The sequence below is a fragment of the Eublepharis macularius genome, chromosome 2 (genome assembly GCF_028583425.1).
Source record: "Eublepharis macularius isolate TG4126 chromosome 2, MPM_Emac_v1.0, whole genome shotgun sequence".
NCBI classification, from domain to species: domain Eukaryota; kingdom Metazoa; phylum Chordata; class Lepidosauria; order Squamata; family Eublepharidae; genus Eublepharis; species Eublepharis macularius.
In genome coordinates this window covers 206,144,508-206,158,629 of record NC_072791.1, presented here as the reverse complement: position 1 = coordinate 206,158,629, position 14,122 = coordinate 206,144,508, and the positions used below count along the sequence as shown (strand labels likewise).

Here is a 14,122-nt window from a genome sequence, read left to right as displayed (position 1 = left end):
TCAAATGTGAGGGTGCATACAAAAAATGGCACATCCCGTGTGTGATCTGAAACAGCACAGGCCATTCTATTGACTCAGGTTTTTAAACACCTTATTGCACGATTCCTGTGTCAGCCGGGGTCTTCTCATAAATATTCATCACCACTGTTCACACAATTATTCCCCCCAGACAATTTCAGGCACTGCTTACAAACAGAATCTAGTAAAAGCAAAGAATTCCAACAACGTAACAGCTGACTTGTAGGCAAAATAAATATTTTATTGGCATAACAGCCCCCTTTTAAAAAGAAAATCAGCCCTTAGGTGTATTCCAAACACACATAAATCTTTGGACATACTTTCCCCATACAATATTGCTGTTATAGGTTTACTAGTCATTAATACATACAATTTAAAAACATTTTTATTAGCTGAAAAACAAACAAAAACTTTAAAGAATCCCAGTGGCATTCCCACGTTGTTAATATTTCAACCATCTAGCATCCTGTAGACAAAACCCACACATATACTGAACCCTGCCTACCTCCTGTCCTACATATTGTGATCAATGCCACTTTTCTCCTGGGCTCTAGTAAAACCTCAGAAAAGGTGTAGGGGAAATAGAGCCAAGTTCCCTGTAATACTCAAAGTGATCGACCCACTACAAGTCATTCACAATCATTTCTTTGTTTTAAACTAGTGTTTTATAGACTTATTAAAAGAAGGTACAGGCCTTCTTCCTGAAGTATCTGAGAAACAGTCCATTTATATATTAAGGCATTTTTGTAAAAGATAAGGCACATCTCTAAGGGAAAGAGGATTAAAAGAAGCAAAACATATGGTTTCTACAGCACAAATATAAGGCTTTCAGTGTAAGCATCTGTAGTAGTTTGTCTTTTTAAGGTAACTTTATGTAATTCTTTAAACTCTTTGCAAACAGTAGCTTCTCCCCAGAGATAACAGCAATTTTTTACAACAGGATATCCCTCTCTTTTTGAAGTGGTGCTAAGTAACAGCAGTGAAAATTGTTATTGGTTGTTTCAAGCTCTCAGAGTGAATCAGTTATTGCACAGTTAAATACCTCACAGAGGTCAGTGGGTTTTAATAAAAAATAAAATAGATGGACAATTCTAGGCTATTTATAATTGGGTAGGTCCAGAAACCTTCAAGTTTTATGAAGAATACCTCTACAAAGAAATAAAAACTCTGCACAAATGAACAGTAGGAATGTACAAATAAATATTCAGGGCTTGTAAGGTAGCCAGAGTTCTTGTGATAATTCCTGGGCAGTAGTAAAGGTGGAGACTGTCACAACTGTGGCGTGGTGATCTGAAGGGGGACTCGATGCAGTACACAAACACAGATAGTACACAACAGTCTTCTCTTTTGTCCCCTAGAGCAGAGACAGACAATTCCATCTAGATGTTCTGTAGTGTCCTCAGAACACGTGCCAACCTTTAAGAGGGGGGAAAAAAGATATTAAGTGAACTTCAGAAGAAGTAAATGGAAACATGTTTAGATGACCAAGCATGTTTAACTTCATAAGACCTATGACCAGATCTCCTCAATATTATTTATAAATGGAAATAGCAGCTATACAAGCTCCCAGCTTGAAACCTGATTCAAAAGTTTGTGGAGTGGTTGTAGATTACAGTAAACATCTTGTTTGCTTTGAAGTAATTCCAACTTATTGACTTCAAGGCACAAGCTGATTGCAACCTCTAAAGTCCGATCATCTGGGAATAGGTTATCTAAAGCATTACCTACTTCTTTTAAGAACCTGCCCATATCAGCTGAGATCATCTTGAGAAGCCCTGTTCTGTATACCCACTCCCAGTAATGTCATCTGGGCTGGACACTGTAACAATCTGGGACTCCAGCCACCCTGGCTCAGGAGAGGGGGCATCAAATGCAAGGTGTAGCTACAAATGGGCAAGCCAAGCTCAATTTACCTCCATTTTTCTTTCTTCATTTCTTTCCTTAGTGCATTCTGGGAACTGTAGTTCCTAGAATGCCTGGCATCAATAAGGAAGGGGTGCCCACTAAGTCCATTATATCTACAATCTCAAATGACCAGAGACTGGGCTTTTGATGGCTGGCTCACAACCGTATGTATTCTTAACCCATAGTTATGCTCCTGGCACCAAATTTGTTAAATATTTGATGCCATTTTTTTAAAAAAAATATTCTTATTCTGCCTTGGAACAGTAAGACAACCAGCAGTCCTAGGGAAAGACAATAAAGAACATACAGCCTGATAATTGACCATCCAGTTGTCTGTTGTCAGGAGACTGAGCCTGGATGACTTAATGAAAACCAGTCTTTGGGATGGATCACCGATATGCATTTTTAGGAAAAAATTGAATTAGAAAATTTTCAAGTGCCCTACATAGAGCACAATCTGATTCAGCATGTTAATTTTGATTTATATTTAATAAACAATTAAAATGTGCTTCATATTAATTTTATGTCCCAACAGAAACAAATATTTGAACCAACACGTTTCCTTAGGAAGAAAAAAATTAATCAAGTGTGGTTAAATGTTATATTCAAACAAATGCAACGCCTTATGTAGACTTTTTAGTGGAATAATAGTTGCAAAAATTTAAGACTGAGTTGAATCCAGACCAGTGTTTCAGACTAGTGAATAAGACCCTCTGTCATTGGAGCATAGTCCTTCCCCAGTGCCCCTGAAATCCTATTATATATATATTATACTGTTAGTAGTCCAACCCTCCCTCATACTGAAAGGACAGTTTATGAATAGGGTTATATCATGAACCCTGTTTCCAGCAGCGCAGAGGGCAATCTAAACTCCCCTCTGTCTAGAGATCAGGGGGTGGGGCCACTGGCCATGTGACCATTTTCAAGAGGTGCCGGAACTCCGTTCCACTGTGTTCCCGCTGGAAAAAAGCCCTGGTTGGTTCTATATCAGATGGAGGCCAATCTGATTCACAACTATTGAATCTCATTCTCTTTCACTAAAGGATGGTTTTATCAGTGAGTGATCTGAGCGAGGAAAACTTTTCACACTATTTTTTTTTTTGCTTGTGACCGATTCTCCAGAAGCAAGAGATTCTGAGAAAGAGAAACAAGCTTAGCAGCGTGATCACATTTGTTAGCTTTTTGGGGGGATGGGTGGGACATGAGTTAGAGTTGCTAACTCTATCTTGGGAAAATCCTGGAGATTAGGGGGCAGGGGAAGAAGCTCCGCAGGGATATTATGATATAGATTTTTTTTTCCTCCAAAGCTTCCATTTTCTCCAGGGGAACTGATTTTTGTAGTCTGGAGAGTAGTAATAATTTTGGAAGAACTCCAGGTCCCATCTGGAGGTTGGCATCTCTAATCTCAACTGAGCTGAATTTGTGGTATGGTATCAAAAGCAGGGGCTGGTTAGATATGTTAAAATAAAAACAGACTATAGTTCATTGCTTTGCTCTTGCCCTCGAATTCTAGATTTGCAGTATTAGTCCTTTGGCTTTTGGAAGTGATGATTTTATGCAGTGGTTAAAGACACTGTGGTTTTATTGTTAATGGGCCACACTTTTCATTGTTGTCTTGCTATAAAGGTGTTTTTTTTTTAATTGTACAATGCTGTTTAGCTAAGGGCGTGAGATACCAATGTTTTAAAAAAGGAAACGAACTGTAATTTAGATTTCAGGAAGCAAGAGAAGTGGCTCTATGAGTTTGTGTTGCAGTGAAGAATGCTACAAAGGGAAGGGGTGAAAGAAAATTCAGAGGTAGCTAACAGTTCAAAATATATTTATCATCCCTTATTTTAAGAAGAACCTCGCGTCCTTCTACCAAATTACACATTTGTGTTTAATGAGTTAGGTCTGGGTTCTGCAGACTCGGCCCACTTCTTCCCCTGCTACCTCACAGTGAATGGCATTTTAAAGGTCTGCAGGGGCTTGATTCAGCTCAGAGGGAAGATGGGCTCCTTCTTCCTCCTCTTGTCATTTTCCCAACCTCAAATCATCCAGATGGAGGCAGTCATTTGCTCCCTTTTTGGAGCTGCGCAGGAAACCAAGATATGACTTGTTTAAAGCCAGTTTGTTGTAGTGGTTAAGAGTGGCAGGACTCTAATCTGGAGAGTCGGGTTTGATTCCCCACTCCTCTGCTTGAAGTCAGCTGGGTGACCTTGGGTCAGTCATGGCTCTCTCAGAGCTCTCTCAACCCCACCCCCCTCACAGGGTGATTGCTGTGAGGATAAGAATAGCACACTTTGTAAACTCTTGAGTGGGCGTGAAGTTGTCTTGAAGGGTGGTATATAAATTGAATGTTGCTATTATAACTATTATATAAAATGTAATATGTAGTTTGGCTCTTTCTTTCAGTTAATACAGATTAATAAGGAATGGAGAAATTACCTGTGGTACCAATTCATGGCTGTGTTTCTTGCTTAGCGTTTTCTCTGTTTGGGGAAGAGACAGCTGCTAACAAGCCACTTACAATTTCCCGTCTGATTTCACCTACAATCGATTCTTTGATCTAAAACAAGATCACATTTTTCTTTAGATACAAGCTTATGCACCCCGCGGCCAACAATTAAGAGCAAGTAACGCAAAAAATCACACAAGCAAACAAATTCAGAATAGCAGAATACAATATTATACAATTCAATAAAGCTTCCCGACCCTCCATTTCCCACGTCCCAAATGAACATTGTACTTACAGTACCATACTCTACAGCATGCAGAACAAGACAATTACAGTTTAGAGTAGAATATAGATATGCACATTTTAAAATTTAGGCTATAAATGCACAATGCACTGCATTTTTTTAAAAAAATATGGCTTACATGGAGCTCCTCAATGGCTCCATGTAAGCCATATTCAAACTGGCCATCACACATTTGTTGCGCCATCAAATAGTGCTGGGTGTTATAGAGTTTCCGAACTATTATTCACATATGCTAGCTTAGGCCCTTTATCTTATTCCCATCGCCCATGTGGCTCCCTTTGCATGTACATCTAAAAACACGGGAGTCGCTTCAGTGTAAAAGAACTTGACAGGCCAGAGACACGCACGTGAGTAGAAAGACAGTCTGGACAGGGCTGATTTGGTTGTTGTTGTTTTTCCTATGGAGGTAATGCATCAGACAGACAATCCTCTATAGAGCCTTCCTCCAGCTCAAGTGCCTCTTCAGCTTCGTAGAGGATGGTTGGATCCACCCCACTTCTCCCCTACCAGGGTGAGCGTGCAACACTCAGTGGTCTTTCCCCCATATTAAATATCCTTCAGAGAAATACTTTTGGCTAATAAAACCACTAAAAATATAGTAGACCAGCTGTAAATCTAGTACCTTCTAGGACCAGTAGCCTATACCAAAAGTGAGACAGACAGCCCCTATGTACAATGTGGGATGAGTACCCCCCTGGGCTGATTCACTACCTAAGGAACTGAAGTGGCTATTTGAAGCACAGGAGGTTGGGGCAAAATACCTTGAGCCATCTTTGGGGCTAGCACTCCCACTTCCCCTCTGTCCTGAGACTCAAGCCAGTGGTTCAGTTTTACCACTTATATACATAGCTCTGCTTTTCCTGTTTGCTGCTACAGGGGTAAAAAAGAACACATATTGCTACTTGGATCAGGGTCCATTGCTATTCACCCCCGGGAAGCAGCAAAATTATAAGGTTGTGAATACGACTGATGATGGAAACAAATTATTGCATTCCAAAAACAAACCAATGATGGCTTCCTAAATTAGCCGAGTTAATGGATGGGGGAAAACAAGAGGACGGATTCATCTTTGTGGAAAGAAACAGGCTTAGGAACAGGCAACTTATGTTCTATTCCTGGCCTTGCAACAGCCAGACTTCCTGTGTGACCTTGGCAGGATGTTGCAAGACCTCTACATCCCAAATTTGCTCACTATTATGAGTAATACTTGTACACTTTTGGGGAGGTGTTGAGCGGTTCAGTTAAATAACGTTTGCAAAGGAATTGATTTCTCTCTGAACAGCTGTGCTGAAGAAAGAAACCATTGGCTTTAGTTGTCTGCTTTAAAAAAAAAGTCGTTCAGGTGATTATATTCCTAAAGGAATAAACAAACAGCAGCCATTGCCTGCCTCTGCAACCCAGGTCTTCATTGCAGGTCTCCCATCCAATTACTAACCAAGGCTGACTCTGCTTAGCTTCTGAGATCTGATGAGATCAGGCTCACCTGGGCTATCCAGGTCAGGGTGACAGGTAAATTACACGTACCTAATAAAGGCCTGCTGTTATGGGGGAAACTGAGGTATCTTCATACTTGGATCCTGAGGTGGCAGGCATACCATTGGTGCAAGAGCAGTTCCTCTAGAGCAGGGTTCCTCAACACGGTGCCCAGGGGCATCATGGTGCCTATTAGGACTTCCCCAGCTCCCACCAAGTTTTCAGTAAGCAGGCAGGGCCATTGAAAGGCAGAGCTTGCTACTGACTGTCCTCAATCAAATGAAAAGGTTTTCCATGAATGCAACAGCAGCCACAGCCACTAGAAAATCAGGACTGGTAAGCAACCTGGGATTGTGGTTTCATTTCTCCTTCAAGATTTCTTTTTATTTTTTATTCCCCTTGCGCAAGTCTTTTGCAAAATGATGAGGTAGGTATTGGCTCTGCCTCCTAAAGAAGCCATTTTCAGGTGGTGCTCACTGCCCCCTCTCAAAATTCCAAAGGTGCCCTACAGACTCGAGAAGTTTGGGCATCCCCTACTCTAGTGCTCAATCATCAACCAAAATGAAGAAATCAGAAGATTGCGTCTTGGAAGAGCAGCTGTGAGGGAGCTAGAAAATATCCTTAACTATGTCTCTCTGGGGACCAAGATCAAGATAATCCAAACTATGATATTCCCTGTTACTATGTATGGATGTGAAAGTTGGATGGTGAAGAAATCTGACAGGAAGAAAATGGATTCATTTGAAATGTGATCTGGAGGAGAGTTTTGCGGACAGTCAAAGAGACAAATAAGTGGGTTCTAGATCAAATCAAGCCTGAATTCTCCCAAGAAGCTAAAATGACAAACCTGAGGCTATTGTACTTTGGTCACATCATGAGATTCTCTGGAAAAGTCAGTAACGCTAGGAAAAGTGGAAGGCAGTAGGAAAAGCGGGGGGGGGGGGGGGGGAGAGGAAAAGAGGAAGACCTAAAATGAGATGTCTTGACTCATCAAAAGAAGCCACATCCTCCAGTTTGTAGGATCTGAGCAAGTCTGTTAATGAGCGGATGTTTTGGAGGTCTTTCGTAACACACACACACTCTTGTGGACTGGCATTTGCAGAGAAAGCAAAGATGATTGTGGGCAAGGCTCTTGCAGTAGACCTGCATTTTGCCCCCTACACTGTTCCTAAGGCTGATGCCCAGGAGTTCAATTTTGAGGGAACAAAACGTTGCAGTGAGAGAGGAAGGTGGGGAAAGTTCCTTCCTGAAATGCAACTCCACTCCTGCTGCCTAGGATCCAAGCCATCAATCCTCATCTTATCATCCTCTTATAAAAGTAAACCAGTGTCTTGAAAAGTAACAGGGACGTGCCCATAAATATTGGAAAGCCCATAACCTTGCTAAATCAGTTTGTTCAAATTTGTTATTCCTCAATAACCAACAGATCAATTTATTTAAACACATTATGTCAGTATATATTATTGCTTTCTATAACTAGAGACTAAATGGACTATTTTAATAAAGGCCAGACAGTGTGTTCTGTAATCCAAAAGAGAACAGTTAAGCGTCTTGGCATTTTGCAGCGCTCTTCTGTGGGAGTGTATTCATTTATCTGAAGGGCTAACGGGTTCTTTCTCATTCCAGAAACTAGTTACAGGTCAAAGCTCAAGCACATTACAGTCCACTCAAGCACGCTCTGAAACACTACACACTTCTTATACTTTTTTTTTTTTAAAAAAAGAGAAATAACATAATTCAAGTACACAGAAGGAGGAAAAATTATTCAATAAAGCCACAAGTTTAACATTTGTACTAAAATATCAAGAATGCATACTAATAGATTTCTTGGCAATGGATTCATTCTCTTTTAGAGGCAAGCAGATGCTTTTGGTATGTAGAAGATGCAGATTGTACATCAAATGGTACATTTATAGGCGCTTTAAAAAAAAAAACCCTTCCCTCTCATGATACACACCAAATGATTTGGTCAACTTCTGTTTAAGGGAAGTTATTGTAAGAACTTCCAAGGAACAACTTGAAAAGGGGATCCACAAAGAAGTCTGCCATGAGCAGCCATCAATTTCTCTCTCCAGACATTGCAAACAGCCCCTTCTGCAGACTCATATATGCATCATGAAGAACTCAAGAGAGGCAACAGATACCCTCCACTCTCCATGGTCCCTGACATGTACAAAGACCTTGGAGAAGGCCAATGTCTCATCCGTCATCTCTTTTGCTGGGTTCATGCTATCTACTATGTTAGGTTGGAAACCATGACACACGCTGATAATTCTGAGAGCCTCCACAATCCAGTGTGAAACAAGAGGCCAACCCGCATCCCTCTTTTATTCTCTAGGCAGGGTGAAGGATTTGAGCAAAGGGAGGGGGAATTCTTTCCCCTCCAAATAGGGTTTCTAGCTCCAGATCAGGAAATTCCTAGAGATTTGGGTTGGGGTAGGGGAGGTACTTCAGTGGAGTATAACGCCATAGAGTTCATTCTCCAAAGCAGCCCCTTTCCCCAGGGGAACTAATCTCTGTAGTGTGGAGATCAGTTGTAATTCTGGGAGATCCCCAGGCTCTACCCGAAGGTTGGCAACCCTAATTATGGACATAACGGTTAGTGATAACGTACAGCCAAAATTTAAGGATCCCTGATTTTATGTTCATAGATCCAGAGGAGTTAGCCGTGTTAGTCTGTAGTAGCAAAATCGAAAAGAGTGCTGTAACACCTTTAAGACTAACCAACTTTACTGTAGCATAAACTTTCGAGAATCACAGTTCTCTTCGTCAGATGATTTCATGTTGCCATCCTAGGCAGAGTTACTGGAAAATGAATTTCACTGAAATAAGTTGGGATCTTTCCATAGATGCCCTTTTGGACTGCAAGGCAAGAAGTTGGGGTTATGCATTTCCTGCCCCTATACATAAAATGCTTCAAACAGTTATGGATAAAAACTCAAAGATGCTTGCGCAGAGCAAAGCCTACTGCACAAGGATCTCTTCCTCCTTCTAACACTGAACAACCAGCCAGTGCTGTGAGCAACTGAGGAAGGGTGGAAGTACATCTTCTGAAGCTCAATCATCTTGTTTACAACTAACAGCACTGACCAATGCTCATAAAGTACAGGCGAGCTCTGCTTGGTGGATCTCCCTTCCTAGATCATGATTCCCACATTTCACGGGTGTTGACTAATCCACTGGCCTTCAGGGGCCCAGAGATTCTTTAAGTGACCCCCAAGCTAGTTGCTGACTTTTTGTATTAAAAAAGGTGTTATCTACTTGAAGCGGCTTAACAGTTGCATTGCTGAACGTGAGAAGCACTTGTCACTCATGGTAGAACCCGTACTTGGCATGGAAGAGACCCAAGTTCAAAAAGAACTCCACCTGTGACACTGGAGATGGCTAGACGGAACACTTGCTCAACTGGGAGTTGCTGAAAAATACTCTTTATGGTCTTGCTTCTGTGCAGTACTCCTTGAGGAATGACTCACAACAGACTTTGCCTCTTCATAATAGCAAAAGAAACTGTGCGAGGACATTAATGCTGACCACAGATACCTTCTTCTATAGATACCTTCTTCCTTAAGGCTCTCTCTGGTCTTTGTGTGCCGAATTTTCCCCTGTACTACTCTTATTTCTGAGTAACCCCATCCAAAGATTTAGACAGACAAACCCTAGTCTTGAGGTGAAAATTTCTAGTCAGATCGTTCTTACCTCTCGGATGACTTGCTGAAGTTCATCATTCTCTGTGCTTCTATGCATTTCATCAATAGTAGGTGCAGAAACCACCTTATCAAGCTTCGGTTCTGCTTCGGATTTGGAGGTCACAGGCTCCTCAGGAAATTCAGGAGCTTGCCCCATTCCTGGTCTGGCTGGTGGAGTGGGCATCAGGGCAACACATGCCCGGTACACTTTTTTGCTCTGGGGCTTGGCCTTAACCGTTGTCTCGGATGAATGTGCCCCAGCTTTCCTGCTGGCTTGACTAGAACACACTGATGAAGAATCTGAATTTCCATGATCGAAAGATTCTGAACTCTCTCCCAGGAGACCCTCCGTTCCAAGTTCTCCCAGCCCCAGCTCTGACTTCAGAAATGATTGTTCTCTTATGAGTTCAGAAACCTGTGGATTGAAGGAGGGGAGAGAAAAGTCAGCTGTTTCACCTACTACCTTGCAAAAATGGACAATGACCAACAACAACATTTGATTTATATACAGTCCTTCAGGACAACTTAGCGTCCACTCAGAGTGGTTTTCAAAGTATGCCATTATTATCCCCACAACAACAATCACCCTGTGAGGTGAGTGGGGCTGAGAGAGCTTTGGAGAGCTGTGACTGACTCAAGGTCACCCAGCTGGCTTCAAGTGGAAGAGTGGGGAATCAAACCCAGTTCTCCATATTAGAATCCCATCGCTCTTAACCACTACACCAAACTGGCTCTCTACACTACACCAACCCCTTATAACAGAACAGAGTGTTTCACACTTTGACAATAACACATCTTTCCAACAAAGAGAGATAAGACTTCATCCTCAGGCATTACACAACTTATTTTGTACACTGTGTAGTTATGTGGAAACTTCAGTCCCCATTTACAGGTTCCAGTCAATGAGAAGCAGAGCTGGCAACAAACATCATATATACAGATAGTGTGCATGTGTGAATACATAATATGCATACACAATCACATGATAGCAGGCCCTTCATCCTGTAGCAGGGTTGTGCCTATCTTTCTGTTCTGAAACTCTGAAGGGGAAGGCATCCTCTGCTTTCCTGCCAGGCCAAAGTTTTTCCTTTTGATAACATCACCAAACTCAGGGGCTGGACCCAACTTGGCAACTCCTGCTCTGCTCCTAGTGCTATGGGAGCTCTTGGAAGGGGGGGGGGGTTAGTGTTTTACTGACCTCAGCTGGAGAAGACTGTCACTTAGCAGGAGGGGACTATGTAAGTCCCAAAGAACTAAAGGGCAGAGAGAATGGAAATGCTCAATCCTGCTTCTAAAGATGCCTCGTTTAACTTCCAGGAACAATGGTTCTTGACTGGGCTAATTCCCTAAAGAGGGTTACAATGCAGTTAACTGTGACTCTAGTTTAATATTCTGTACTCCAACACTCTGAATAAAGAGTACTACTTTGGCTGAAACACAATAGGCTCCTTGGAATCTTCAACTGATGGAAACTCAGTCCTATGACATCTCTCTGCCTTCTGGGGGTATCACAACATTCTAATAGTCTGTCATTGCCTAAATGTTACATTCAATTCTTTTCCTATGCTCTAGTGGAACTGTAGCATATCTGAAGCCTATCTGGCACTAACGGATCATCTCAAGCATATTTGACTTCTTTTTCCTCCAATATATATTGGCCGTTTTCCACACGTCTTACCTGCCTGTGGAACACCGTGCAAAAGACCGGGAAGACAGCATCTTCTCATGCAAAATCGCGCCAGGAAGACGCTGTTATCTGAGAGTTTTGCTGTCTTCCGGGTCTTTCGCACAATGTTCCACAGGCAGGTAAGATGTGTGGAAATAGCTATTCTCTATTGAGGCTACAATCCCATACACACACACTTGACAGTCAACCTTATTGAAGTAGAAAGGACTTATTCCAAATAAACCAGCATAGGATAGGATCCACTCACAGCTACTGTTTATCATTTACATTTATGGGAAGTTCCACTGAAAGCAGTATGACTCCTCACTCAAGACTTAAACACCTTCGCTGAATCAAAACTATGCACATTCTTGTCTTGGTGCTCTTTGTTTACTTACTGGCTCCATCACATTCAGCGGAGAGGGGCACGACAAATTATCAGTACTTCTGCTTCCATACATGCCCTGCAATGAGACAGCAGAAACTCAGGAGCGTTGCCACTTTTAAGAAGCTGCCAAAACTGTTAACTGTCTTGTTCTGCATGGTGTCTTCCAAGGGTTGAGGCACAGAGACAAAAGTAGCCGGAGAAGTAACACATTTAAGTCTACGGTGGCATTTGAGAAACTAGATTGTATCCAATCATGAATGTAGTAAAAAAGAAAAAAATATTTAAAGAATTAGATGGATTTACAGTTATTTTCTCCCAACGTTTCCATGTTTTCTCTCCTACCTCCTCAAAAGAAAAATACTCTGATGCTGCAAAAGGGAACATTTTGTTTGATGGCAGAATCCATCGAACAAAGATGTCCCACTCAGAATGTCAGCATTAGCAGGCGTCACTTAGCCCACTAAACAAAGAGTCCAAACATACTCTCATCAGAGATGTCCCTCAGGTACAGTGAATCCAAGTGTCTGCTCCAGGCCCTGTGCTTTCGGAGACCTGGCACTCAAGTGTCCCCAAACCACTGCCAATTCCTTGGGCAGTGGGATCCGTATGGGGCAGGCTCTGATGTCCAGATGACTAGGTTGCTGGGCTTCAGGGCTGAAAGGGCACGATGCCACAAACATTCAGCCCCAAAGCCACTGCCGGTCAGCTGGTGGTGGGGCCATCTCCTTGGTGACCAGCAGGCAGATGGCTTCTTCACCCTGAGTGTTGAGCTGGTTGCTGCGCAGAGGTTGAGAACACTTGTCCCAGGTCCTGGCACCCCCTCAGAAGAATAGCCCTGCATCCTATACAATAATTTGTGTCTTGTGCTGTGCTGTTCCCCGAAAGTACATTTATGCAACGCAGTCAGACAAGAATTTAGGTTTGTTCACAACAAGAATGCCAGAGGAACTGGGGGTGTATTTGGAAGGTAGTACCTGAAATGCATGGTAAAACAATTCAGTGGCATGCTGAACTCCTAAAGCAGAACACAGCTCCAATGTTTTGTGGGAACTGGGCAGTGTAATCAAAAATACCACCTTTTCCTCCATTCACACTTATAGTGGAGACAGCTTCAAGCTGAGCCCCCAGGCTTTGGTCTTCAGACACCAGCATACTTTTATTTAAAGGAAGCAATCAACTTCGACGCCTCTATCATCTCGAGGACGTCAGAGCTACTGTCTTCTCTGCCCACTTCAAAGCATTGGCCCTGAAGACTCAGGCTTGGCCACAGGCCAATATGAACACGCATGAAGCTACCTAATACTGAATCATGCTATCGGTCCATCAAGATCAGTACTGTCTACTCAGACTGGCAGGGGTATTCCACATCTCCTTCTTCCTGATCCTTTCATTAGACATGCCAGGGATTCCACCTGGGTCCTTCTGCATGCCAAGCAAATGCTTTACCACTCAGTCACAGGCCCTGCCTTTAAGGCACGACTGCTATTCGCATGGTAAGCATTTCTCTTTGGGTTACAAGGATGCTCACAGCAACTGGCACCCACCATGAGCGTTTGTGATCGGTAAGGTGATGATACGTGTAAATTCCTAAGCTGCTCTTCAAGAGTAAGTAGACGTTCCTCCAACTGCATTTCTAATTCCTGGAGCTCCATCCGAACAGATTTTCTGAGAGTCTGGAGCTGATCGGCTTCATACCTAAATCAGAAGAGCAACGGAAAAGAGAATATGCCACCCGGTTAGCAAAAACAGAAGATAATGTGATTGTCAGAAACGTATCCTAAGTCAGCACAGCGGCATGCTGGTCTCTGCATGTTCACATGTAATCTACGGCAGTGGGATCTGCAAGCTTTCCAAACCTGGGACACCACCCTATATGGGACAAAGTTTCAAGCATGGGAGAGGAAGTCATGTGACATTGTGCTCAAGTGAGAGGAAGACAAGGATTCAGAACTATGACCAAGGCTAGGACTAAGGGCACCGGACCAAGAGCCAGGGACAGGAAATAAGCTAAGCACTAGTTGAGGACCAAGCTAAGGATCAGAGCCATGGAGGGCTTTCAACCACTGCGTGGCTTTGCCTTGCTGTCCCGCTGCTCCTCTCACTATGTATGCAAAGAGAGAGAGAGGAAGCCTGGCACCTTGGTGGCAGGTTTTTCCAAAAACCAGCAAAAAGAATGGTAGCCCTATAGAGGGCTGTGATGTAGCAAGGGTTCAACAATCCACCTGAAGCTCCTGCCCCATAGATT

General features: G+C 42.7%; 1 protein-coding gene across 2 annotated transcripts in view; it reads right to left on the bottom strand.

Moving 5' to 3' along the window:
• Nucleotides 1-249: 249 nt before the first annotated feature.
• Nucleotides 250-14,122, bottom strand: part of ITPRID2 (ITPR interacting domain containing 2) — a 96,387-nt gene continuing 82,514 nt past the window's right edge. For both annotated transcript variants that reach the window (XM_054971720.1, XM_054971721.1), the window contains 5 exons: nt 13,422-13,572; nt 11,888-11,953; nt 9,834-10,238; nt 4,351-4,471; nt 250-1,434 (listed from right to left, as the gene is read on the bottom strand). In XM_054971720.1, the coding sequence (XP_054827695.1) occupies nt 4,364-4,471; nt 9,834-10,238; nt 11,888-11,953; nt 13,422-13,572 (730 nt within the window). In that variant the 3' untranslated portion in view covers nt 250-1,434; nt 4,351-4,363. The remainder of the gene's footprint in view (nt 1,435-4,350; nt 4,472-9,833; nt 10,239-11,887; nt 11,954-13,421; nt 13,573-14,122) is intronic.